The sequence below is a fragment of the Rosa chinensis genome, chromosome 5, assembly GCF_002994745.2.
Source record: "Rosa chinensis cultivar Old Blush chromosome 5, RchiOBHm-V2, whole genome shotgun sequence".
NCBI lineage: Eukaryota > Viridiplantae > Streptophyta > Magnoliopsida > Rosales > Rosaceae > Rosa > Rosa chinensis.
Genome location: NC_037092.1, coordinates 42273845 through 42299809, shown reverse-complemented (window position 1 = coordinate 42299809; position 25965 = coordinate 42273845). Strand labels below are relative to the sequence as shown.

Here is a 25965-nt window from a genome sequence, read left to right as displayed (position 1 = left end):
TGAGTTATATACTTATGAATGGAATTCTGTGGGAAACAGGCCGTTAACATGTATAATGTGAAGAAAGATAAGAAGCGAAACAACAGATCGGAGAAGTCTTCAGGAACCCCGAGCCAGTATCCAACCCTCAGAGCCATTTCAAAGCCACAAGGGATCCAAAAAGCCATTTAACAAGCAGTGATCTTCGAACAAATGCAGAAAATGAAATTCTTAGCCATGACAGAGATAAGCTTTTTTGTTGTGTATCAAAGATTATTTATGAAAGACTTTTGTTTTTCAGGAGAAAGCATTTCTACTCTCTACTCTTGCTATATCTGTGTGTCTCAATAAGTGGCAGTGGGATTGGGATTTGGTATTCCACCAAATCCTCAGAATCTTAGGACGGACAGCACCACAAAACTACTGAGCTCCACATACATGAGATATGGCATTTTGCCGTATTTGGGTTTCCGGGTTGGTGGAGTTGAAGAGTGTCGGTAATGGAAGAAGTACTAGAGATTGAAGAAGAAGCAGAGGAACCGAACATGCAAGATGAAGAACAGAAGAGATAAGCTTAATGATGAAGTTGAAATTTTCAAGTGCTTGTTAACACAACACCTAGAGCTTACAACTACCAATCTAGAACGAACAACAATTGAAATCCAAACACTTTTAAGAAACAAAAATCTCCAAATCGGACTTGTTTTCCTGCTCAATGACGTCAAGAAACAGAGGATCAACGGTGATGTGACTGTCCACGTGCACCACAAACTTATGCTCCCACCACAGAACCTTGGCGGCGCCGGCAATATCGACGGCGGCGTCGAGCACCATCTGGCGCTTGGCGACGTCGGAGACGAAGCTGGCGGCGTGGTGGGCGAGCTGGAGCCCGTCGAGGCGGGCCGGGAGGCGGAGGAGCTTGCAGGACTTGGCGGACTGGGAGCCGGCCTTGATGTCGGCGGAGCCGAGGAGGGAGCCTTTGTAGAAGATGGACATGGTGGTGGAGGAGTAGTGGATGGGGGTGATGTTGGGGTTGGTGATGTGGACGGTGAGGACGAGGCCGGCGTCGAGGAGAGGGAGGTTGAGCTTGAAGGAGGTGAGATCGATGGAGATGAGGTCGAAGGTGGGGTCCTTGGGCTTTGCGGAGAGAAGAGAGGTGGTGGCTAGGGCCGAAGCGGCGCCGATGAGGGCGGAGGTCCAGCAAAATTTCACCTCCCGGCTGCTCATGGTGGGTGAGAGTTTGAGATTTGAGGGGTTGAGAGGGGGGTGACTGAGGCGTTGTCGTTTTGGAGGTTTGAGAGAAAGAGAGAGGTGGACAGATGGCAGGAGGAGATTAGGAGTAGTAGAAATGTCCGAATTTTAAATCCTCTGACGTAGGACTGGTGTCCGCTTCACACCAACAGTGTGAACTTAAACAGCCTTCACATTTTCGACATTCTTTGCTTAAGAAATGAGAAAACTCTCATAGAATTAATATTAATTATTCAATTAAAAAAAAAAATTAATACAGGCAAACTTTGAGTTTAAATAAATGAGATATTAAATCAGGAATATCTTACTGCTCAAGGAAAAAAAAGTATAATTTGTAAATACAATTCTCACTAGGATTTGTCTATGTTTGGTATAGATGTGACTTCTTCCTATTTTGCTCCGGAAAGATGTTGTGAGTTAGGTTATGTCTTCAAGTTATATGGAATGTATTTGTTTCATGTTGTTTTGTTTGTGTTCCTCAAAAACAAAAAACTATTGTTTTGTTTGAGCTTCATTGTTTTAAAATGTTAAATGTAGAGCCTGGTTGTTAGTTGGTGTCTGGTTAAATATATTTATTTGGTAGAGACTTTTGTTAGTATTTCAGGATGTTCTCTACGTGCTTATTGTAATCAGGGGTCTAGGCTCAATGTCTCCCCCCTTGTATTGCACAGTTTCATTAATCAAGGCTTGAGGGCAGCTGTACCAGCCTTTATTTAAAAAAAAATATTAAATGTAGAGTGAAATATATATATATATATATATATATATATCCTGTCCAGAGCGAGGCCTCGCTCTGAAATTAAAGTGCGAGGTTGGAGTTTAGGATCACTTTTCGGTCTCATATCCACATCTCGACCATTCAGTTTTTATGTACTAATGTATAGATCATCTATGCAAAATTTCAGCCAAATTAATGATATTTAAGGTATCTAACTCGCTTAAACTAATGGACGAACTGAATCTGTCTAACCTAAACCATACTAGCTTTAAGGCAGTTATCAATGCCTTAACGACCATCAATTTGGCTGAAATTTTGCAGAGATGATCTATACATTAGTACCTAAAAACTAAATGGTTGAGATGTAGATATGAGACCGAAAAGTGACCCTAAACTCCAATCTTGCACTTTAATTTCAGAGCAAGGCCTCGTTCTGGATAGGATCTGTATATACATACATACATACATACATACATACATACATACATACATACATACATACATACATATAGACACACACACACACAAGAATTCAGTGGTAGCACTACTGAAGAAGATGTCATCTTTTGGAAAGCTTTGTATGCTCAATGAATGAGATTGCATTTTGACGGAGTATGCAATATTGAGCATAAAATGTAAATGCTCAATCAATTGGACTTGTAGTGGTCATAAAACATAAGAGGGAGCCTTGTTGGAGCATTGACGGTCCTAGGCAAGAGTTTCTTTTAAGTCCTTATGCCATTAAGGCTATGGCTTTGTTGTGTGGGTTGCAATAAGGCAAGTAGCTGGGAAATTAAAGTAGTTGGAGATGCGTTGAATGTTCTGAAAGTCATGCAACATGTGCTCTTGATTAGTTAGGTCTATTTGAGATTACTTTTTGAAGACTCAGAGTTTTTCAATAATTCAAAAAAAAAAAAAAAAATTGTCTTACCACTCTTACGTGAGTTTTTAGAAGCACTTAAACATGGTTTTCAAAAACACTTGATAAGTGCTTATTCTTATCAGACAAAAAAAAAAGTGCTTCTTCTTAGATAAGCGCTTTTGTCAAATTTAAAAAAGCACTTTTAAACATTTCAGAAGTAATTCAAACAACTTAGTGAAATTGGAAGACCTAGACCTAGCCGCTCTGTTAGGGTTTAATCGTGAACTTCTTGGTTTTCGATCAAAATTCTCAAAATTGTTGGCCATGGCCACTGCTAGACTCATGGCTGAATAGATCCTACTTCTCGTCACTTTCATTCAACCGAGGGTGCTGTGTGGGTGTCACTTAGATTTTGGAGATGGTGTATCAAGCCCAGAGCAACATTTGGTTGCTGACAAGGGTTGGTGGCTCGCGGAGACTCTGGCGCGGATCTCTGATGGCTTTCCATAAGGGCTTCTTGGCCTAGATTTGGCTGCTACATGTGGTAATGGCGATGGCAGCAGCAACCTCAAAATGGTGAAGAATGATGGGATTAGGTTCAGGGGTGGACAAACTAGTGTTGGGGTGATTGCCGATAGTTGTACTATTCTATTTCAATCTGTGTTCATTGGAGAGACTAACTGCTGGGAAGGGCTGCTTCAGTCGGATTTGTGGTGGTGCTATGTGGCGGTGACATATGGCGGAGGAGGTGGTGATCTGGAATTTGGTGGTTGCAGACTAGTGGACAAGGATGGACACGGTGGTTCTACCGTCGTTGGGCAAGGTGGTCTGCAATGCCGATGTCCTCTGGCAGCAGTGCAGGTTACCCGTGTTGGTGATTTGGATCTTCATGGAGAAAGCTACAGAGTGCTTGTAGCATTCCCTGATTGGGTGCTCTTAGGGTTTCCATACCTTTGGCTATTTGGACCAGGCTTTCTTTGGATGGTGATGTGGACGTCGTGGGCTCGGGTAGAATTGGAAGGGGAGTCTACTACTCCTCTTCTGAAAAGTATTTAAATTTTTTAGGTCACAAAGATCATAATCTCTGAGGTTTTTTATTCTTGCTTCGGAGGTTACTGATCTTTGTTTGGAATAATGGTGCATGAATTGTCAAGAAAGTGGGTGTACTGGGGTATATTGGGTTCTTGTTCTTGTTTTAGAATAGGAATCTCAATGTACTCTGAGAAACTATTTTTTTTGTCGGCCTTATAAGAGTGTTTCGTTTTATACTACTTTCTAAATCTATATAATGGGCAATTATGGTGCAATTGGTGCAAGTATGAAGAAAATGAGACTTCTAGTATCAAAATGGAGACTACATTTTAGAAATATGTAAGTAAGAAAAATAATTGAGTTGCTCACAACTTAGTTCGGTTAGTATAGACAATAATTTACACAATGTATTAATTGCAAGGAGGTTGACCTCGCCTCCGATTGACAGTCGACGATTGTATTGGAGTTGGAAAGTAGTTATTAGTTCTTTTTTTATTTTTTTTGGTGTTTGGGGGTAGGATAAGCAGTTATTATTTTTTTTTTTGTAATAAAATTCTTTTTTGAGTAGAAGGAGGTTAGCTATTTTTATTCAATATGAAAAAAGCAATATTACACAGTTACCCTCCCCAGTGGGCCCATCATAAAGAGACACCGCTAAACGCAATACTACTCCACCAATTGAGTGAAGCTCAGGGGAGAATAAAGTAATAAAAATCTGACAGTAGATGTTACGTCCCGTGCCTTAAATAACCTGTTTACTGGTCATTTGGATGGTAAACGATAATTACTTTCACTTTTTACATTGTTTCGATACTTTTAGTGGACCAAAAGTTGACTTTTAGTTCGGGTAAGTTTTTGAGAAAATTTTATTCACAAAAGTTGTAGATGATGTTAAACTGACCTCGTGGACACGTGGTGCACTTAAATCGAAATTTTTATGCTAAAATTATGGTCAAAATACTAAAATTACTGTTCATGGTAAGTTTTCTATAAAAGTTGGAGTTTCTGTGGTAAGTTTCCATTAACATGGAAACTTACCTGCGATTTTCTCTCTCTCTCTCTCTCTCTCTGACCCAGTCAACTTTGACAGGCAATAACTCCTCCGTCCGGCTACAGATTTTGCCGTTGGAGCTACATTTGGAAAGGTCTCGCCGTCCTCTTCAATTCTTGGTGGTTTGGTGGCTTGGTTTGGACAGTAGAAGGTGTAGCAAGGAGAAGAAGATCATTGCATTGTCGTTCTTCTGGTTTTGGTAGGAATTCGGGTTTCAGGCCACCTCCGGCGACGATTCTTGTTAGGTCTTTGGGCTCTTGGATCATACAACCATCTCTCAAAGTCTCTTGGTCCAATTTGAAGTGTAGAGCACAAATTGAAAGATTGAAGATTTAGGGTTTCAAATTTCTCCTCTTTGCTTTCGAGGTAAATTCTGGACTTTTGACTTCAAATTGGACTTTGTTGTAATTATGAAAGTTGTTAGGCTTGATGAGAGGAAGATTTTGGCATACGTGTTGATCCCGGTTCGGGGGTTGGCCGACCCCACGCCCCACCACTGTTGATGGCACATGGAGACGCGTGGGGACCCATTTGGTCTCCTATTTTGGTTGGTTGGGTTCCTTGTAGCGTATAGAACCTGTAGGTATGAGTTTGGTGGAAATTGGAGGAAGTTTGATATTGATTGAGAATTTACGAAATTTCAGATTTTCAGGTGTTGATTTCCGGAGATCCAATAGTTAGATTTCCTTAATTTATGCTCTAGAATGCTAAAGTTGATGAAACTATATTGTTGGTAGAGTTTGGTTTGATTTTGAGGAGTTTTGGAGCTTTTAGGTTTGAGAGGATTGGTGATATCAAGTTTTCAGCGTAATTATAGTGATTTATTTCGAACCCTTCATTCAGTTATTTAAGATGTATTGTTGTCTATAGTACGGCAAGGAAATCCTTCATCCACTGCTCTGCAAGGAAATCCTTACGCCTGATCGCTAGGGCTGTCAATTCCGACACGACCCGATAACACGACTCGAAACCCGCACGAAATAAAGCGGGTTGAACCCGCACGATTAAAAAGCGGGTCAGTCATGGGTCAACCCGCCATGACCCATTTAATAAATGGGTCGGCCACCGGTCAACCCGCCAACCCGAAGTGAACCCGTATAACCCGATTATGCTATACTTCATCCTGAAATTTTAGACGTTGAGAGTATTTGATCATAGGATTAGACAATTTGAAATATTTTGCTTTATAATTATTGGATTTAATTATTTATGAATTATATATAATTATTTATATTCTTCGTCTTGTAGAGTTTTTGGTGAATTTAATCAATTTATGCATTTTTTTAGTTAAATGGGTCGCATTGTTAAATGGGTTGGGTTTGGGTTTGTATCTTGCGACACGACAAATACCTTGACCCGACACGAACCCAACCCGACACGACCCATTGACAGCCCTACTGATCGCCTAAGTCGTACTGTGAGTGGACTCTGATTTTAAATGATGCATGCCTTTATTTCCGAATTTATGATTTATTTAATTATGGTTTCATTTATCGAGCATTGAATTGGTTTGGATTATAACTTGGTTTATTGATTGGATTTCCGTCATGATTTTCGAATATGAGTTTGCGATGCTCGGATTTGGATTTATGATTTATGATGATCTTCGATGGAATTATATTGATCTATCTATTATTTCTCGCTATATGTTATTGATTAGAGAATATTTTTGGCGTGTAGGACACGTCGTTGTTTTATGTGATTTCTCATGAGATTTTCCGAGTACGGTTGGGAATTGTTCTCAAGACTTTATTGCTAGATCTTGGGGAAGCCTTATGGATTTTACTGTTTTCGAATGTTTTCTTCACCATACTGGGTCGCTTTATTAGTTCTCCTAGTCTCCTCACGTGGGTTGTAGTCGAGCTTATTAGTTCTCCTCCTCACTTACTCTGTGTTTGTGGGTGGTAGTTGAGCCTAGAGCCTGGGAGGCTCCGGCCCAAGCCTGGGAAGCTCCTTTGTCGTATGGTGATTCCTTCTTCCCCATATCCTACTGTTACTTGACTAGCGGAGCTACTCCGATTTTGTCCAATCAGCGGGGGTGGTATGTTTTCACCAGATTTCGAGTTTAAAGAAATATGTTTTATAAACCTTGCATGCATCGAAGTTTTGTAAATAATTCAAATTGTGGGAAATTATTAAAGCTCATTTCATTTTAAATTATCTTATTTTATTAATTTATTTTTGTCTACTCACACTAACGTGTTTTTCAATACTTTCGCCCTTCGGTTTCAAATGCCCAGTTTGCAGACCAGATTAGTCGAGGCATAGTCAACATCACAGCTTCCGCATATTGTATTTCTTTTTTCCTTGTTTACCTTGTGGATTAGAATTGCTTTGATAGCCTATGGGGTTAATGTTATTAAGTTGATACTTGAACTTGTGAAACGGGAGATGTTGTGATTTAGGGAGCTGGGTGGCTCCAGGAGAATAAGGATGGTTGTTTAGAAGTGTAAATGTGTGTTTCTATATATGTTGGGTAATCCATTTCTAGGGGTGACTCTATTAATTTTTCGGTAGAGTTATTCCTAAAGTGGGCCCTGCAGGTCCACCTTGAATTTCAAGGTGAAAATTTAGGGCAAGTCTTGTTCTTTTAAATTTTCTACAAAATCCCTCAGTAGACTCGCTAACAACCTCAGACCAATAATCCAGCCAGTTCCTTGTGGGTATTGATCTCAATCAAAATAAAAGTTTGGATATCAAACTGGGAGTCGTCCCTGATCCCAAGTTTTAACAAAAAAAAACACCTGGATCCTAGATCAGGATCCAAGACTTAGTAACCCTAATTTCTACTGCTATAGACCACCCAAAAAGTCTCGAGCCCAAGTCCAAAAAACAGACTCGAGCGCGGCCAAGCCCCATTAGGTCTTCTCTTCGTTGTCATTTCATCTTGGTAACAGACCCTGCACTCGCCGACTCACCAAAACCCTATATCAGTACCTTGCGCACTACCTCACCTGAGAAAGTCCAATTGCTGTGCCGCCGTCACTCACCTGAGAGAATCAACCACTCCCCCTAACAGCTCGATGGCAAACCCACAGCAATCAAACCCTTCAATTCTGACAGACAATCTCGTTGCTGCCAATAATTGGCCACCGTCGCCAAGAAATTGTAAGGGAGCCATTAGATTTGGTCAGAAAACAATAGCCAACGTCCTTCGCCACCCAACATCCAGATTTGATTTCCATGCGCCTTCAAAGGACTTGGATCCCAAATCCGGATCTGACCCAAGACCTCTCATTTTCCATCGAAAGGTTGCCAACCACCCTTATTAGTCTGCCAGACCGAATTCAACAATGGTTCCCAGGTCATGGCGACTTGAGAGAGAGGGAGAAAATCATGATTCACCGCCGCAGAAGAAGACGAAGACCACGCCTTCATGGATCAAAACGAAAGAAAGGAAGAGATTGTTTCGGAGATGAAGAAGAGTATAGAAACTCCCACTCATCGGTAGTGTTCTATCAAACCCTAGCAGAGATCTTGATTTTTTTTTGGTAATAAAATTCTTATCTATACTATTATTAAGATAAGAAGTTTTGTTAGCCAAAACTGAAGAAATGTACCAAAATAATCATGAAATATTAGTAAACTTTATTACTTATAAAATATATGGGGATAATATAATCAAATTACAAAAGAAATAGAAAAATAAGAATAGAAAAAAAAATGGTGGAATAGATAAGTACGTGGGAAAAACTATCCATTGAGTCTATTTTTCTCTGCAGATAACTACTCACTATTTGTGGATAACTATTGTTCTACATACATGATAAGGAGCAAACGCGCCTTAAAACCAGAGTCTGGCTTCTGTGCAATTGCTCTCGTCCGGAGGCGCACGACGTTGGGACGGGCCACTGGCAATAAGTGAAAAGTTTGCTTGCAATTTAATGAAGAACTAAGCGCTAGAAGATTGCAGGCATTACTCAAACTCACACAAAGAATACATCTATATTACCTAGAGGCAGGAATTTGTAGGATTCAAAGTTACTAGGACAAAAGTCTGTATCTCCCCCAATAACTAGGAATCTAGGATAAATAATTATACTTTCCTTAACAAACCTGGAAACTAAAAACATATTAGGAAAGTCTAGCATAAGTAATAGTATCTTTGATCGAGGTGATCCATCCATTATTTAAGTACCATTTAATTTGAATTTATTGTTTTTTTTCCATCTTTAAACTAATTTAGATCGATGAGTAATTTTTTTATGGTTCTGGACTACCACGTGGGTATTGTCAATGACAAATAAATACATGTTACGGACCAATGACTAATATTCAGGCCGCCACATTGTACCATGGTCCAAGATGATATAATAATTTTTCTAGATCGATAACCCTTTGGCCACGGTTTGTACCCCTGACTGGAATAGATTGATATATATTAGGAAATGGATTAGATTGGATTTTAATATCCGAATCTCTTATCTGGTGTTTGCATAATCATATAGTACTTTAGGAAATTAAAAAATAATTTCTGATGTAAATTAGTTAAACTAAAACAAGTACATATTGTCAAAATTGTAAGTTTGCATCATTATCAAGCTTCCATTGTAGTTACTGTCAAGTCATTTCTAGAAAAAGATATGTTTGAAAGTAATGGATCAACATCAGTGCCGGAATTTATTCTGTAAACAACTGCCGGCTGCTTTGGCAATGGAGGAGATGCTTCATCACTCAACATGAAAACAATGGCTGACATGGCAGGTCGGTCCATCGGATCTTCTTGTACACACAAGAGAGCAACTTGTATGCATCTCATGGCTTCATTTGGATGATATGACTTCAGTGTTGAATCCACAATATCCAAGGCTCTGCCTTCTCTCCAGAGCTCCCATACCTGCAGTTGAAATTTCGTTTAAAAAACAAATACAAGTAAGAGATAAAATGTTAGAAAGATATGTGTTGCTTACATGTCCTATTAAGTTCACGGAAGGATCCTCCGGATCAGAACCATTGTTTTTCTGGCCACTTACAATCTCCAACATTATGATCCCAAAACTAAAGACATCAGACTTTGTGGAAAATCTCCCAAATACTGCGTACTCTGGTGCCATGTAGCCACTATATATAAACAATATAGAATGTTAAACCCAAAAAATAGCATAACAAAGATTAAATGTGATATTTATTATTCTTACTATGTTCCGACAATTCGGCTTGTCTTATCTTGGAGTTGGTCTCCATGGAATATTCTAGCCATGCCAAAATCAGAAATTTTTGGGTTCATCTCATCATCTAGTAGAACATTACTAGTTTTTAGATCTCTATGGATAATCCTCAATCTTGAGTCTTGGTGAAGATACAGAATCCCACGAGCAATCCCGTTGATAATTTCAAAACGCTTTTCCCAATCCAAGAAGGACCGTCTTGTCTTATCTACATCAAAATTCAAAAGACAAATGGTACACTTTAGTAAGAAGCTTTAAATATGTGCTTTATATTTGAGAAATGGCCTGAACCAATCATTATTTCCTCTACACGTACCAAACAGAAAGGAGTCCAAGCCTTTGTTAGGCATGTATTCTAGGACTAACATCCTTTCTTCTCCCTTTATACAACAGCCTAAAAGTTTCACAAGGTTCCTGTGTTGAAGTCTTGCTATAAGTGCAACTTCATTCTTAAATTCTTCAATCCCTTGTCCTGAAGTTTTGGACAATCTTTTCACAGCAACTTTCTGTTCATTTGATAGCTGACCCTGAAGTTATGTTCAATATAAATATTAAGCTTTTACATACTCAACAACTTTCAGAAGCAACTAAACTGTTGATTAACTAATTAAGAATAGTGAAAAAAGCAGCCATGCCAGAACCTAACTTAGCCAGAACAAAAAGAGATTTATGAAGCTTGTTTAGGACATCTAAATTTGTTGCTTACCATATAAACAGAGCCAAAGCCACCGCGGCCAAGTTCATTGACATGAGAGAAGTGGTCTGTGGCTGCTGTTATTGTGTCAAGATCGAAAAATTGCAATTCGGGGTGTCTCTGAGTTTCCTCAAGCTCCTCTGCCTCCACAAAGTCTATGCCTAAACAATAAAGAATTATTCTCTACATCATTCTATTGTTGTTGTTCTAACTGCATAACCTCATCATTTTAGTCCATGTTTTTCAGATGCAAATGATTTTATTTTAGTTTTTCATGTGATTTACAGACGGAACAAGTGTTACCAGCTCATGACAACTAAAGCAGTATAACTAATCAATCAAAATAGATGAGAACTTCATTCACCTCTTGTGTTCCTGTTCTTCTTACGCCACTTCCATGCAAGCATAATGATTAGTACCAATGCTAGCGCAGTGCACAGTATTGGAATAGCCAGCATACCCCTCCTTTCCCACAAACCTTGTGATCTTCCGGCATTTGCCGCTACATAAGAGGGTGACAAAGGATTAGAAAACAATGACATAAAAAACTAGTAATTTTGTGATTCAACACTTAAATGTAGTTAGTTGCGTGTGCTTCCATTGCAAGCAGATTAGTACCTAAGACAGTTGCATTCACACGAACATAGAGATCTCTTCCAATCTCTGTGTACACTAAAATGTCCATCAAGTCATCATACCATGTCAAGCAATCAACAATCCCTTCATTTTCATCGCTCAAATATGCAGTGCAAGAACAATTTCTTAGGCACTCCTGCGCACACTCTTTGCCACTCATACCTGATTTTAATGATGCTGCTATCGTTGTGTCTGGATATTTAACTCTTGCCACCTTTATAAACCCGTCTCCATCTCCACACTTCAACAAACCAAGTCGATTACTCACACATCCACCTGAACCATTTTTCTGATTCCAATCACTTATAGAATTAGGCACATACCCTGGCAAACAGTCACACTCAAACAGATTAACATTATCAGGGTTGCATCTGCTGTTGGCACCACACTGTCCGTACCTGTCACACCGGGACTTCGGTGCAGAGAAATCTTCCTTCCATTGAAGGCTACCACCATCCCATATAAGGCGCTTTAAGGCAGAATCAGTCACTGTTATTCTTGCAACTGCATTGGTTTCATTCATGAAATAATAAGTTTCATCTTGATTAGCGACCAAAGTAGGCGCTGGCCCTGGATCATTTCGCCAATACTTACTCAAACCTTTATACAAAAAAACTGGGGAGATGCATTATGATCTGAACTTAGCCTCTGGGTATAGTCCCCAGTTCCAGGGTCATCTTGTGACTTCCAAGATGTTAAAACCCATTCTTGCCCAGTTTTCCAATTCACCCCAACTTTCATACCTGGAATTAAAGTATCTATAGGATAATCAAAACTTTGCCATATAAAGATTTCATTTTTATCATCCTGGAACACAACTAAATTTCCTGTATCCAAAAGTTGTGCAGATAAAGTGCTTGTGTTAACATTTTGAACCGACCGCGACACATTTGTGGACCATATAGGGCTGCTCTCCATGTTATAAGCATAAAGGACTAGTTCTCCATACCTGTTCATTGTGAGCACACCAGAGGTATCATTGATGGGATTGTTCCTGTTTGCAATCCACACCACTGTTTTATTAGGTACTCTAGTCTGAGAATACCAGATTCCAACATACCGGTAGCTAGAATTTCCGGGGCTGAAGAAACCCAATTCAAACTTGCTTTCTTTGGACACTAAATAGTCACCATCAGCATCCTTCAATTGTCCTTCGTTCCCTCTCATGGTGTCCCTGGAAGTGCAGAACTGAAAGAAGAGAAAGAGAAGCAGAGCTTTCAAAACCATTTTCTCGGCATTTTCAATTCTGTAGGAATGAACCAATGGCATCTTTTTTCTCATTTTCATACTTGAGCTGGTGATAAATGAGATGAGTCGCATTATGTTGATCTTCTGGGCAATTCTTCTACTTTGAACTTTTCCAAATTAATAGGGTCATTTTGTCTAGTCTGAGATGACAATAACTCATCTAAAAGCCGATCATTCTGGGCCAGACATCAGTCTGAGGTCTTAACTTGTGCCTGCATGTTGACTGTGACTCATGTTGATAATCTAGCGATACAATTATTAGAGTGAAGCTACTAAATGGAGAAAATGATTTTCTTGTTTAGTACTTAATGCCGGGTCAACAACGCATCTGATAACTAGACTTTGGGCTGGAGTTCGACACTTCTGTTTTCTCTCCAGAGGTCCCAAACCGGTACTTGGAAGTATGAATTGAGAAATGGATATATAATTACTCAATGCCTGAATTTGAAATGCTGTTAGTATTTGGGGATTTGTGTCATAATTTTTTTTTTTTTTTTTTGTGATGTTTTTGGAGCTTAATAGGTTCACAACTTGCTGTGGCGTTAGCAACTTGTCGCCAAGTTGACCATGGTTGATACCAAGTAATGCAACTCCTTGTAGGAAATAGATGAGCGAACAGAGAAGAAGCAGAGCAGTATAGATTCAGCTAAATTTTGCCATTGAGACTGTTCAGTGAAAAGTTTGCTTGCAATTCAATGAAAAACAAAGCACCAGAAGATTGCTAGCCCTACTTAATCTCAGAGGCAAGTAATTTATATGATTTATAATTACTAGGACAAAAAGTTTGTCACTTGTTTCCTTAAAAAACTTGGAAACCAAAAATAAATTAGGAAAGTCTAGCACAAGTAATCCTATCTTTGATCACAGCGGGGTTTCCTTCTATTTACTGTATTTACCATTAAATTCTGACTTAATGTTTTTTCCATATTCAAATGCTGATGACCCTTTGGCCACTTTTGGTACGCTTGACTGGAATAGATTGATATTAGGAAATGGATTAGACTAGCCATAGCTGCCCGCGCGTTGCTGCGGGAGTTATGGTTGTTAGTGAATTGCTTAGAAAAGAAAATGACCACACAGATAAGCATATCATTGATTTTGTATTATCAGTTTGTACATTTGGCTTGCTTTAAATTGTTTGATAGTGGGTGCAAAAATTTTGGTAAGTTTTATTTGATTTGAAAGGGTATTGTGAAGACAGATACAATAGAATATTCATTTTCTGTTGCTGTTGCTTGCTGGTTCATCCACTGCAATTTCTCCAAAAGAAAAGCTTGTCTTATCCTGTCAGCAATCATGATAACCATGTCTCTTTTCTCTCTGTTCTTTTTCAATGTGGTTACTCTGCGGGTGTATTATCAATATGGTTAACTAAATTTACAGATACCTTACAGAGGAGCCAATGAAGAGATTTGGCTATTTTCTACAATAAAATAGTAACTTAAAGAGAAGTTTAAACCGCAGACTATAGTCATGGCTCCAATTACCAACCTATAACTGTAATTTGGGGGGGTGGGGGGGGGAGGGAATTTCAAAAACAACAAAATGATCACCTCCTTGCAGTTCTCGCAACACTTAAAAACTCCAAAATTGTGGGATGCTCAAATGTTTTGGCTGGTGGAAGCTTCTTGATCCAAGTAATTTGGCTTCCGATTGAGGAAAGAGCTGAAAGCAAAGATCAACCTAATGTTAATGTTATAGTCTACCTCAAAACTTCGACTGTGAAAAGCCTCAAAACGATATCACCACTCCAGCACAAAAAAAAAAAAAAAAAGTTCTGAAATTACCCGAAATCCAGGCCTATCACTTTAAAACAAAGAAAATTGAGTTATCCTACCAAAATTGACAAAAACTCATACTTCAAAGTCAGCTAAACAGTATATGAAGCATAACTCCAATTAGTTCCAGATACAAAAACAAATAGTATTGCGAAGTAGAATTCAAAGATGGCAAGTTATTTCTACATCAGCAATAAAACATGTATCTGTTAGAAAAGACCGTCAGCATATATTTTCTCAATTGTTTGGCTTGGCTGGGACTGTAATCTGTATAGAAACTACATAGGCAAAGTAGGAAAAAATAAATGACACTAAAGGTGGTTTTCAAAAGACAATTTTCTAGTATTGGAATATGCAAATGCTGGATGTCTATCAAATCTTTTGGTTGTCTATTGGGATCAGAATGATCCTTATGAAATGGCTGGAGATAATTGGACATTCATAAAAGCATTATGTGAAGGAGTTCCTATTTTCTATGAAGACTATCAATACCATTCATCATGCAGATGGAGGGGTTGAAGATGGGTGTATTGATCACTAAATTCATGCACTGCTGTTTTTTTTTTTAATTTTAATTCTTTTACATAAATTAGTTGCCAAAGACAGTTTCTATCAAAAAAGCAGTAAGACCATAATAAAGTATGAGTGGAAATACCATGCAAATTGATTCCAAAGTCAAAAATTTAACATGGAATCTTAAGATCAATATCAATGCAAAAGTGTAGGTTTGATGAGAAATATAAATGAGAAATAAGCAGTCAGAGAATTTGAAAGTACACTCTTCCTTTGGATAAATCATATAGTTCTATTTAAATTAGAAACCAAATGCAACTGTAAATTTTGCTAACAAAAAATAGTACATCATTTCAAATAGGTAAATCAAACTTAAGATTATTATATAAACGCTGCAAAACACCTAAATTAAAAAACCAAAAAGCTGCAGCTTAGCAAAATGCTGGTCACAAAAGATGCAGAACTGCTTGGCTACATAACATTAAACAACCTAAATGTTGGTAACCTAACAGTCTAGTTGATTATGATATGCACAGAAATTCAACACCCTTAAATGACATTAAAAAATATCTCAAAATTTCAGCAGCAGAACGGATTGACCTTGCCGTAGAACTTTCCAACTTTCTTGCCAGCCTTATTCTCCTCACACTGCAATTCCTCTAAATCAAATATATACAAATCGAAGTCTCAAATATCTTCAAATAAGCAAACCTAGGAAAAATAAAAATCACACCCAAAATTGCTTAGCAGCCAATTCGATTGAAAACTACAAACCAAAATTCATCAATAAAAATCACGAATTGAGAAATCCTCTCACCCTTTATCAAACTATAACACGCCGATCACAAAACTCTTTGCACCAAAAGCAAGCAATCCGAAAGATCCAACAAAAAACTGCATCAAAAGCCAATCACAAAATCCAAATTAGAGAAGATAGTGAGCAGAAAAGAATGAACCAAATCCAAACTCACAGAACAAACGACCCACTCACTCAATCTTGGTCATACAACTGCAGAAGCAAAACAAATCCGAGGGTCTCGCCGCCAAAGGAAGGCTTGTCCCCAAGCTCCACTTCTAGCAACTTAATGCAGTCAATGTATTCCTTCTTTGCTGCCTCCTGTTCGTCTCCCTTAGTTGTCCATGTCTTCCTCCCCAAACCATGTATCTGCATTTCCAATTACCAAAAGTATCAGAAAATTTAAGGCTCAAATAATATGAGACTCCATCCCTGTAGTGTTTGGGGTAAGTTCAGAACCTCTTTTTTATATACAACACTTGCAACTTCAAATATGTTATTCAGAACTCCATTTGACAAAGTTTTGTTACAACGAAACACAAGTGAAAATTCCATTTGATGTGTCTTATGGGATTTAGGGATAATCAAGTCCAAAATATAAAAAGTTCCAATCTTTCCATATATTGATCTTTTTTATATGGCTTTCAATTTTGCTAACACAGAAATACACACCATACATACCAAAACCATAAGACCCAAATCCCAACCACATAAGAAGAGGACCTTCTAAATCCAAGAAACCATTTTTCCTTATCAGTACAATAATCACTTAGAACACCATTTTTTCCCCAATCATTCCTAAAGATCATATCTTGTTCACACGATCATACCATCAAGTATCAACACATAAGTACAGAGAAGCCATTTCAAATCAAACAGATTAGAGTCAGCTCAAACATATTCCAAACCAAATAATGGAAATTTACCTTATTGTCCACAAAGTCGGCCCAGAACTTGGCTTGGGATGTGAGGTAAGGATTGGAGGGCAAGAGTGGCTTAACAGTCCTAACCTCGTCAATGTACTGAAGAGGGGCCCCAAGGAATCTTAAAACTATACACCTTCATTAGAGCAGTTGAAACAGGTTAATAACCCCAGATTAAAGTTAACTATGAGAATTATCTCTCCCAAATGAATGACTACAAAAACCAACTATCTAGAATTTATAAAAATAAAAAAATAAAAAAAAAACCAACAGCAATCACTCCTACCAACACACATACATAAGCAATAGCAAGAAAATTTGTTCCAGTATGTATAGTAATCAAAGATAAGAAGGGATTGTCATCAAAGAAAAAAAAAAGAGAGAGATAAGAAGGGATTAAGATGATTAAGCAGCGATGCCACTCCAATTTTAACTTTATACCATCCACAACCATAGGATAAAGATTTGTAGAAAATGTGTTTTCTGTATTCTCAATCTGATTACAATGTACAATTATATAGCTAAGCTAATTAACTGTTATGCTACTGTTACAATCAGCTATAAACACAATTCAATTTTATAAATACAAACATCAGTTTTGATTGCACAAATCTTCAGTTACACAAATCTCTCTAACACCCTCCCTCAAACTGGACGGGCCTGCACGAACAAGTTTGCTAGTAAGATAAGCATGACGACGCTTATGTAGAGGTTTGGTCAGAAGATCGGCCGGCTGATCAACGGATGGGATAAAGCAAACACGATGGCTGCCAAGGGCTACTGTCTCACGAACAAAGTGATAATCAAGTTCGATGTGCTTAGTGCGCCAACTAGGTTCTGGGATGGAGTTGGGGGAACAAGAGTCCAGGTATTGTTCTTCAGCAAAGCATTGATCTCTTCAACCATTGCTGCACGCCATACCTCGTGTTTGGAGGCCTGAGTGTAGCATGTAGGTTCTGCAGATTCAACAGCAGTGAGGAGTGCACGAGAGATGGGATACTTAATTGTACCATCTGTTCGTATGCGAGGCTGAACAATGCCATTTTGAAGACGGGTCCGCCTGGGAGGATCCGGTGGCGGAGTTGGGTGATCTGGTGGTGAAAGGGAAGCCGCCGAAGCAGGTGGGGACGTGGGGGAGGAGGATCTGGCCGAGAGGACGGTGGAGCAAAGGAGGTGAAGTTGGGACAACGGGTTGGCGGCGCTGGTAGGTCCGGATAGGGGTGGAGGCGGGCGCCGAGTGGTGCTGGCCCTGGAGGCGATGAAGGAGCGGCTGAAGAAGGTGGAGGGGAGCTCGGTGGTGGAGCGATGTTGGGTGCTGGGAGTTGGGCAACAAGGTCAACGACAGAGGAAGGAGGAGGAGAATCCGAGGTGTCATGGATGACAGCAGAAGAAGGGATCAGCTCATTAATTGGATTTGGGCCAAGTGTGTTGGGCTGAGAGTGATGAATACCCGGGCTGGTCAAGAGGGTGAATTCCAATGAGCTAGTTTCCGAAACTGATGGTACCTGCAAATTCTTGTAGGGAAAAATTGTTTCGTTAAAAATAACATGCCGAGAGACATAGACACGACCACTCGTTGGATCTAGGCAACGGTAACCTTTGTGTTGAGGACTATAACCCAAAAATACACACTCAATACTACGACTGGAGAGTTTATCAGAAACATAAGATCCAAGATGAGGAAAACAAGAGCAACCAAAAACTCGAAGAGACGAGTAGGAAGGAGGAGTACCATAAAGACGGGTGTGAGGGGTATCCCAATTGAGAATGGGAGTGGGAAGGAGATTAATAAGATAAACCGAGGTCAAGACCGCTTCGACCCAAAGATTATGGGGAGCACCAGAGGTGAGGAGAAGACTACGAGTCATCGTGGCAATATGGCGATGTTTGCGCTCGGCAAGGCCATTCTGTTGTGGTGTATGTGGGCAAGAAAATCGCTGTTGAATTCCCAGGGATTTACAATAACGAGAGAAGGCATGATTAACATACTCAGTCCCATTGTCACTTTGAAGAATCTTTATGGTATGGTGAAAAAGATTTTGAATCATGGCTACCAAGGTTTGAAAATGAGTGAGTACTTCATTTTTGCGACGCATGGGATAAATCCAAGTGTAACGGGAGAATTCATCTGTGAAAAGAACATAATATCTGAAGCCACTAACAGAAAGAGTAGATGAAGCCCAAACATCACTATGAATAATGTGAAATGGAAAAGTAACAGACTCTTTATTGGAATTAAAAGGTAATTGATGAGATTTGCTAAGTGCACAATCTCTACAAAAGGAATGAAAAGATAATTTTGAACCAATTATTGAACCTAGACGAGCTAAGACAGTTGAAGAGGGATGGCCCAAACGATTGTGCCAAATGGAGGAGTGAATGGAGGCAAGGGCTTGTGGAGGAGTGGAGACGCTTGACAAAGTAAGCGGATAGAGACCATCTTTACAAGGGCCCTGAAACAAGAGATGACCTGTACGTAAGCAATAAATTTGATAAAAATCCGGAGCAAAAAGAAAGAATACTAGGTTGAACGAGCTACAGAAAGGAGATTTTTACGGATGGATGGAATTTGAAAAACATTTTGTAAAGTGAATTTGGAAGACCCTAATGACAAGGGAAGATTACCGGTATGGGAAACGGGCATTGAGTCCCCATTACCCATATAAACATTATGAGGCCCCCCATAAGATTGAGGATTAGTAACAGGCATGGATGTCATGTGGTGAGTGGCGCCTGTATCTGGGTACCAAGTGGGGTCAGGTGCATAGTGGACTCCAGCAAACGAAGCAGCAGTGCTTGGGCCAAGGAATCGGTGTGGGCATTGAGGAAGCCCATGTTGGTTGGAGTGGGAATTAGGGCACCACTGAGGTGCCTGGCCAAGAAGCCCAGGAAGCCCAGGACGTGCGGCCCAGGCAGGGGAAGAAAAGGGGCCAGGCTGGGACGCGAATTGCTGCTGGTGCTGTGGAAAAGACGCATACTGCTGCTGCTGGAAAAAGGGAGGACGCGCACCGCTGCGGCGATTCCGGCCTGTGGAGTACCGGCCGCCGGTGTGAGAAGGACGAGGGGCCGAGGAGCGGTGGTCACGGCGTGGGGAAGGAGCGGTATGATTGAAGAGCGCAGTGGCCATTCCAGTGGCAGATGTACCAATCTACTGTGCTTCAAAGGATAGGATGCGAGCTCGGAGCTCAGAGAAGTCAGGGAGAGGTGGGTTTTGGGTGAGTGCAGTGCGGAGCATGCCATAATCCAGTCCAAGGCCGTGGAGAGTAGCAATGACCAAGTCTTCATCAGAAACAGGCTTGTTGATGGAGATTAAAGAATCGGCAATGGCCTTGGCTTGGCGGAGATATGCATCAATAGATTGGTTTCCTTTCTGGAGATCCAGAAGCTGCATTTTGAGGGTAGAGTAGGGATGGCAATGGGGCGGGTTGGGGATGGGGATCACAATACCATCCCCATCTCCGAGGTCATTCTCTACCCTCATCCCCGCCTCAATCCCCAATAAAAATATATTGGGGATTCCCCGTCCTCATCCCCACTGGGGACTAAGCCTCCAAACCCGCCCCAAATCCCCAATAAGAATTTAATAAATAAAATATTTTGTTCTCATATTACCTTTTTTAAAATCAAAATCTACAACAAACAAATTTAAAACATGATTAAATTCATAAATCATAATTTAGTGAGTACAAAAGTCAAAACATCATTAAAGTAAAGTAGTAAATGTATATATTTATTATTTATATTATAAAAAATAAATTAAAATATAATATATTGGGGCGGGTTTGGGGATGGGGATCACAATACCATCCCCGCCCCATCCCCAATCTTAGATAGCGGGGATTGGGGATCCCCATCCCCATTCCCCATTTGTCTCTGAATTCTCCCCCCATTAGGGGCGGGTATCCAATGGAGCTCCGCCCCGCTGGGGATTTTTGCCATCCCTAGGGTAGAGGCACTGGCAACTGATTTTTGGGAAAAATGGCGCTGAAGACAATCCCAAATGTCCTTGGAGGTTTCGAAACCAATTGTCAGTTGAGCAATATTTTCAGTGAGGGTGGTGGTGAGAGTACTGACGATGATTTGGTCTTCTTTGAACCATTTGGTGTAGGCTGGGTTGGGGATAGGAACAGCAGGTTGGCCCTCAGAGGGGGTGGACATGATGGTAGATGGGGGAGCAGGTTTGGAACCGTCAACATAGCACCAGAGATCATTGCCATTGAGGTAAGGTTTGATTTGCCGAAGCCAAACTAGATAGTTGGTGTCAGTGAGTTTGATAAAGCTGGAAGTGTTTGGAGAGGAGGAAGAAGCAGTGGGGTTGGCCATGAGGGAGGGAGGGGAGGCGCAGAGTATGAAGAACGACTAAGGAAGAGATATTGGATCAAAAAGGAGGGAAGCAACCTAAACTCTGATACCATGTAGAAAATGTGTTTTCTGTATTCTCAATTTGATTACAATGTACAATTATATAGCTAAGCTAATTAACTGTTATGCTACTGTTACAATCAGCTATAAACACTATTCAATTTTATAAATACAAAGATTCAAAACTGATCATCAGTTTTGATTGCACAAATCTTCAGTTACACAAATCTCTCTAACAAGATTAAATAAAAAATTTATACCATACGCAACCAAAAAAATAGATTGAATAAAATTTATAACAGAGAAGAGACTGTCATCCATTTTCAATCTAATTTTATGGCGATTTCATAATAATAGCTTCAAAGGCAAGTTGAGATTGGTGATATAGCTATGACCATCCATTTTCTAGTCCGACTTCTGATTGCAAGGAGCCTTTTTTTTTTTCTGTAAAGCCAAAATTAAACATGAAGTGGAAACTGGACATGAATTTGCACTGGACCTCTTAGCTAACCCAAACCATAACTTGGACCTAGGCTGCATTACACCTCCTTAATTGTTTCTTAAACGTTCTGTTCTGGAACTATTGCCAATTGATGCCAATAGTTTGGCAAGGAAACCCTCGTAGCTTTGGGAGTGATGGTGTCGCTTACTTTTGAAAGGAGGGCCTCTTCTTCCCCTGTTTAAGTCATTCACTTCTCACCAAAAAAATCCAAACTTTAACAGAAGAAGAACAAAACTCAGATAACAAAAAATCTCAAACCTTGGGATTCAACAGCGAACCAATCAATCACAAACAACCCAACGAATCTTTCACAGAAAAGACTCATCAATTGGCACCATCCTTTTCAAATGAAACGCTTTGCTTGAATTCTAATATACTGAGAGGGCCAAATGTTTTATGAACTATAATCGATTTTCCTGTTGTGCAATTCATTCTCAAATCCTAGTTATTGGTAGTTACCCCTATTGCAGATCATTCTTTTTGAGCTGCTACGATTTTTCTGTACTCTTTAATTTTATCATCATTATTAATTACAATATTGACTTCATGTCTGTTATTGGGTAAAGTTCTTCAATTTCTGCAGCAAAGCTTTCCAGTTGGTATTTCATTTGTATTTTACTACCAGTGTGTGCATTGAATTGACTCAGTATCTACATAAATTTTACTTCTTTTTCCAAACCAATTCTAAATCCCTAAAAGTTCACCACAGTGCAAATTACAACATCCTTTACTTGATCTCACCCTTAGGGTCACTAAAATCCAATTAAGCCTAGTAACAGACCAGCTATAAACCCTAGCAATTCAATCCGTACACAAAAGAAATAGATAATGGTGAATGTAAAAATCAACCATACCCGCAGCTTCACAACACTTATTTTCCCAACCCCAGTACATTTACCGTTTCAAAAAAAAAGTAAACGAAAAATGTACCACCTCCAAAAAAATCTGGAGTTGTGATCATAATGCATGGAAGAGGATTTTCAATATTAAATTGGAGAGAGAAGAAGAGATCCATTTTGGATACCTCATCATTAAAGAAGGTGGTGGACTATATGTCACTACAACCCAGTACGCTAATACCTGTCATGATAACCACAGCCTGCAGGTTCAAAAGATGAAAGTCGGGTATAAGCTGAAAGAACTTAAAAAGGAAAAACAAAGCAGATGACTACAATATTATATGATTTATTGCCTTACCTGCTGCATAGCAGTCAAATTCTTCAACTTATTGAGAAGCATCATGCTTCTTACAATTTTTTAATTAGACACGGGAAACTGTTCTACTAAAGTTGTGTCTCACCATTTCGCAACTACTTAAGAACTCACAGTTAATCACACGCATAGTGTTTAAACAGATACTCCCAGAAAACTACCTGACATCCAAGAAATTTATAGCAAAATTCACTTGTTGTTGTATATTTCTAATATTAACTACTCGCAAGTTAAAGCGCAGTAGATATAAAATACAGAAGTCCAAAGACTTGAACAAAGGGAAGTATGAAGATTAAGTGAATCAAAGTTGAGATTGTTCACCATATATAAGTGGGATTAAAGATGTTTAATTCCGACAGTCTTTTTCTCCATAGCTTCCAACGTACTCCTCAGGACTCATGAGTTGGTTGGGCAGAGGTGACAGGATATTGACAGTATTATAAGGACAGCGAACTTCACTGCACAAAAGTTTTATGTTAAAAATAGCATCTCTGTTAGAAAGATATACATGTTTTAGATGAGATGCTTACACTTGTTTGTAAGCTCCAGCCCCTGGAATGTCAGGATTGAGGATGTAAAAAGTGCTTCATGTGCTTGACAGTGAAACTTTGTCTAGAATACCGAATATATGGTAGTTAATATAAAAGAGATCAAATAAAAGTATGATTTTTCTATGACACTATATCTGAATGACAAAATGAAAGTTATGGCTTACTTTGATATTGTTTCAATTTGAGGCTCGTGAAAACTGCGAGCGCAGGTGGCGGTGTAGTCCTGATAGCCTCAATATCAAGACTGCGTGAAATATCCTCCCACAATGTCACCAGTATATCTTCTTTCCTACATGTTTAGATTTAAACAGTTGTTAATTATGTGTGATATAATTAAATCAGTTGTGTAGACATATATCCACTGCTATCCTTACTGCTAACATCAAACAAAATGTCAAGTGTTATTCATGGAAACCACTGCTATCCAGGGAGGGTACATCTAATACAATATTTTCCCACCTAGTTTGGCACAAAGCTTGCAGGTATTCTAATAATTTACATAAGTTAATGACATCAATTACAATGCAAAACCATAAACTCCAAAATATTATCCTTGTAATTAACACAAACAGCACAGATAGATTCGAATACTCACAGATTGCAGCCATACCACTAACATCGGAACTCATAAAGTAAGTTCCCGCGCGATGTATTCTCTGGCCTGAATTTTGTAGTCAAATACGGCATTTTGATACGCAACCGAATCGCAAAGAAAACCTTGGTTCTATCTGGAAATTGATAACACAAAAATCAAAGAGAAGAACACGCATAACAAATTGAGGAAAATCAGCCTGAATAAAACACAACCAATACAAAACAACAAAGCTCAATACCTTTCTCTTTCTGCCTGCAACGATGAGAGATCAGATCTCTCTCTCTCTCGATCGTTCTGGCACTCTCAGTTTGCAGCTCTCTCTCTCTCTCTCTCTCTCTCTCTCGATTATTCTGGATTCTCGACAAAAAAAACACAATATGTATACACACACACACACCCCTAGTGATTTTTTTTTTTTTTTTTTTTTTTTTTTTTTTAACCTCAATCAACTCACCAAACTTCCTTCCTAGTTCAAACATATCTTCAAAACTACCCAACTCATTTAAACTGGGCACAACACCATAAGGGTCTTTCTAAATGTACCCGGCAAATATCTAAATAGACCCAGCAAAATTTTTACACCTAACAAAATTACAAAATTTCTACCTACACCCAGCAGGCTTTCCAATTATGCCCTTCTCTTAATTAAACCCAGCAAAATACTCACAGCAGTTCCATACTTCAATTGCATCGCTCACAGAAGTAATCACTCTTGTAAGCCCTTTCTCTGCAGTTTTTCTTCCCTGCAGAGGAACTCCAATGAAAATGCTGCAATTAATACATGTGACTGATTTTTCCCTGCTACAAGAACTCCATTCTTTTTATCTCCCAAGGGATTATTGTTCTTCCTCTCTCTGCAATTATTATTAGTATGATGAGTATGGAATCTCTAAATTTTGTGATGCCAATGAAGCGTGCAGTGTAAACAAGAAAACGGAGGAGAAGTTGACTCACCTGGTTCATTCTGATCACTCCCTATCTTATAATTGTACTGCTTTGAGGACAAGGTAGTCGTCTTAATATTTGTATCTCAACTGCTAAGTGCCGCATGATCAGATGATAAGGGTGAAGCTTGCTCTAGCATTGCACGATTAGGCACTTCATATTCTTCTTTATCTTTGCTCAGTTGAGTTTCTTGGGGATTTTGCTCAGTATTTCGATATTTGTATGAAGAAGTACGGTGAACCAATTCATTCATAACCTGATTTGCCCATTCAGAACCAATTCATTCATGACCTGATTTGCCCATCAACGGCTTTTCAATCACAATCACTTCTCCTTCCACCTTTTCACCATTTTCATTCAAATCGGGCTTTCTTCTTCAAGAGTTTGTGGGGAAGGGATGAAGATTGCTGGGTACAAATGTAGGGGTAAAAATAGAAATTACATGACTATTATTGTCATTTTGTACCAGGATATAAATATTTTTTCATGCAAAATTGATTTGCTGGGTCTACATAGAAATTTGCTGAGTACATTTAGAAAGACCCCACCATAATTCAACCAAGTTTCCGATTCAAGATCGCAATACCAGATTATCACCTCAACCAAACCATCATAGTGTTTAACTTCCAATTATCCCCAGAAGAGAAAAACTTGATTCAAGGGCGGTATATACCTTCAAAAACCAACTCGGTTTTCCAGAATTTCTTAGCTGAACTGAACTGATGAACTGAGGATTTTGACGCCAATAACCCAGCAAGCCTCTTGATTTCTGGTCCACCAACGCAGCCAAGATGAAAACGAAGCCCAGCATGGCCGGAAAAACGCAGGAAGCTCCATCGGTGACCGGAAAACGTTGTGAATTGGCTAGAACAGTCGACATTCTCACCGTCAATTCTTCTTCCTCGTCTGGTGCATGGACGATCAGAGGCCACAGGCGTGACGGCGGCGAGGAGACGAAGAGGATGGTGCCCATGCGCCATCGCGGGGTGGCCAGACGTGAAAGTTCCGGTCGGGTTCCTCCTCCGGGTCGGCGACCTCTTTTCGGGTCAGAAGCTTCGAGCTTCTCTCTCGATCACTCTTACACACCTAGTGGTTCAATATATCTCGCAAAAGTCGACCACATTAGAGATTTCACATTTTCACCCACAC

The 25965-nt window shown here is 39.5% G+C and overlaps 3 protein-coding genes across 33 annotated transcripts; all 3 read right to left on the bottom strand.

The window, feature by feature from the left end:
- Positions 1 to 532: 532 nt before the first annotated feature.
- Positions 533 to 1300, bottom strand: LOC112165320. The gene has a single exon (XM_024301817.2). The coding sequence runs from the start codon at positions 1204 to 1206 to the stop codon at positions 652 to 654; it is 555 nt and encodes a 184-aa protein (XP_024157585.1). The 5' UTR covers positions 1207 to 1300; the 3' UTR covers positions 533 to 651.
- Positions 1301 to 9412: 8112 nt separating this feature from the next.
- Positions 9413 to 12741, bottom strand: LOC112165319 (G-type lectin S-receptor-like serine/threonine-protein kinase RKS1). The gene is given in 8 exon segments (XM_040506550.1): positions 9413 to 9730; positions 9804 to 9954; positions 10032 to 10269; positions 10378 to 10588; positions 10768 to 10916; positions 11120 to 11257; positions 11374 to 12003; positions 12006 to 12741. Coding segments are annotated over 8 exon segments (2523 nt in total). The 5' UTR covers positions 12712 to 12741; the 3' UTR covers positions 9413 to 9430.
- Positions 12742 to 13788: 1047 nt separating this feature from the next.
- On the bottom strand, positions 13789 to 25930 carry LOC112165322. Of its 31 annotated transcripts, none has more exons than XR_005799914.1 (13): positions 24110 to 24267; positions 23872 to 24004; positions 23441 to 23565; positions 23256 to 23337; positions 23047 to 23183; positions 22538 to 22612; positions 16653 to 16785; positions 15922 to 16095; positions 15748 to 15824; positions 15531 to 15641; positions 14427 to 14439; positions 14131 to 14304; positions 13789 to 13983 (listed from the first exon to the last, which is right to left on the bottom strand). XR_005799914.1 is itself a non-coding variant. In XM_024301818.2 (2 exons), the coding sequence occupies exons 1-2, from the start codon at positions 25794 to 25796 to the stop codon at positions 23889 to 23891; spliced, it is 423 nt and encodes a 140-aa protein (XP_024157586.1). In that variant the 5' UTR covers positions 25797 to 25930; the 3' UTR covers positions 23871 to 23888. The 31 variants fall into 31 exon arrangements, 1 of the variants encoding a protein (XP_024157586.1); XR_005799913.1 differs by lacking the exon at positions 13789 to 13983 and adding an exon at positions 22711 to 22886 and having other exon boundaries at positions 14153 to 14304; XR_002922767.2 differs by lacking the exons at positions 13789 to 13983; positions 24110 to 24267 and adding an exon at positions 25490 to 25923 and having other exon boundaries at positions 14153 to 14304; positions 23887 to 24004.
- Between the last annotated feature and the right edge of the window lie 35 nt (positions 25931 to 25965).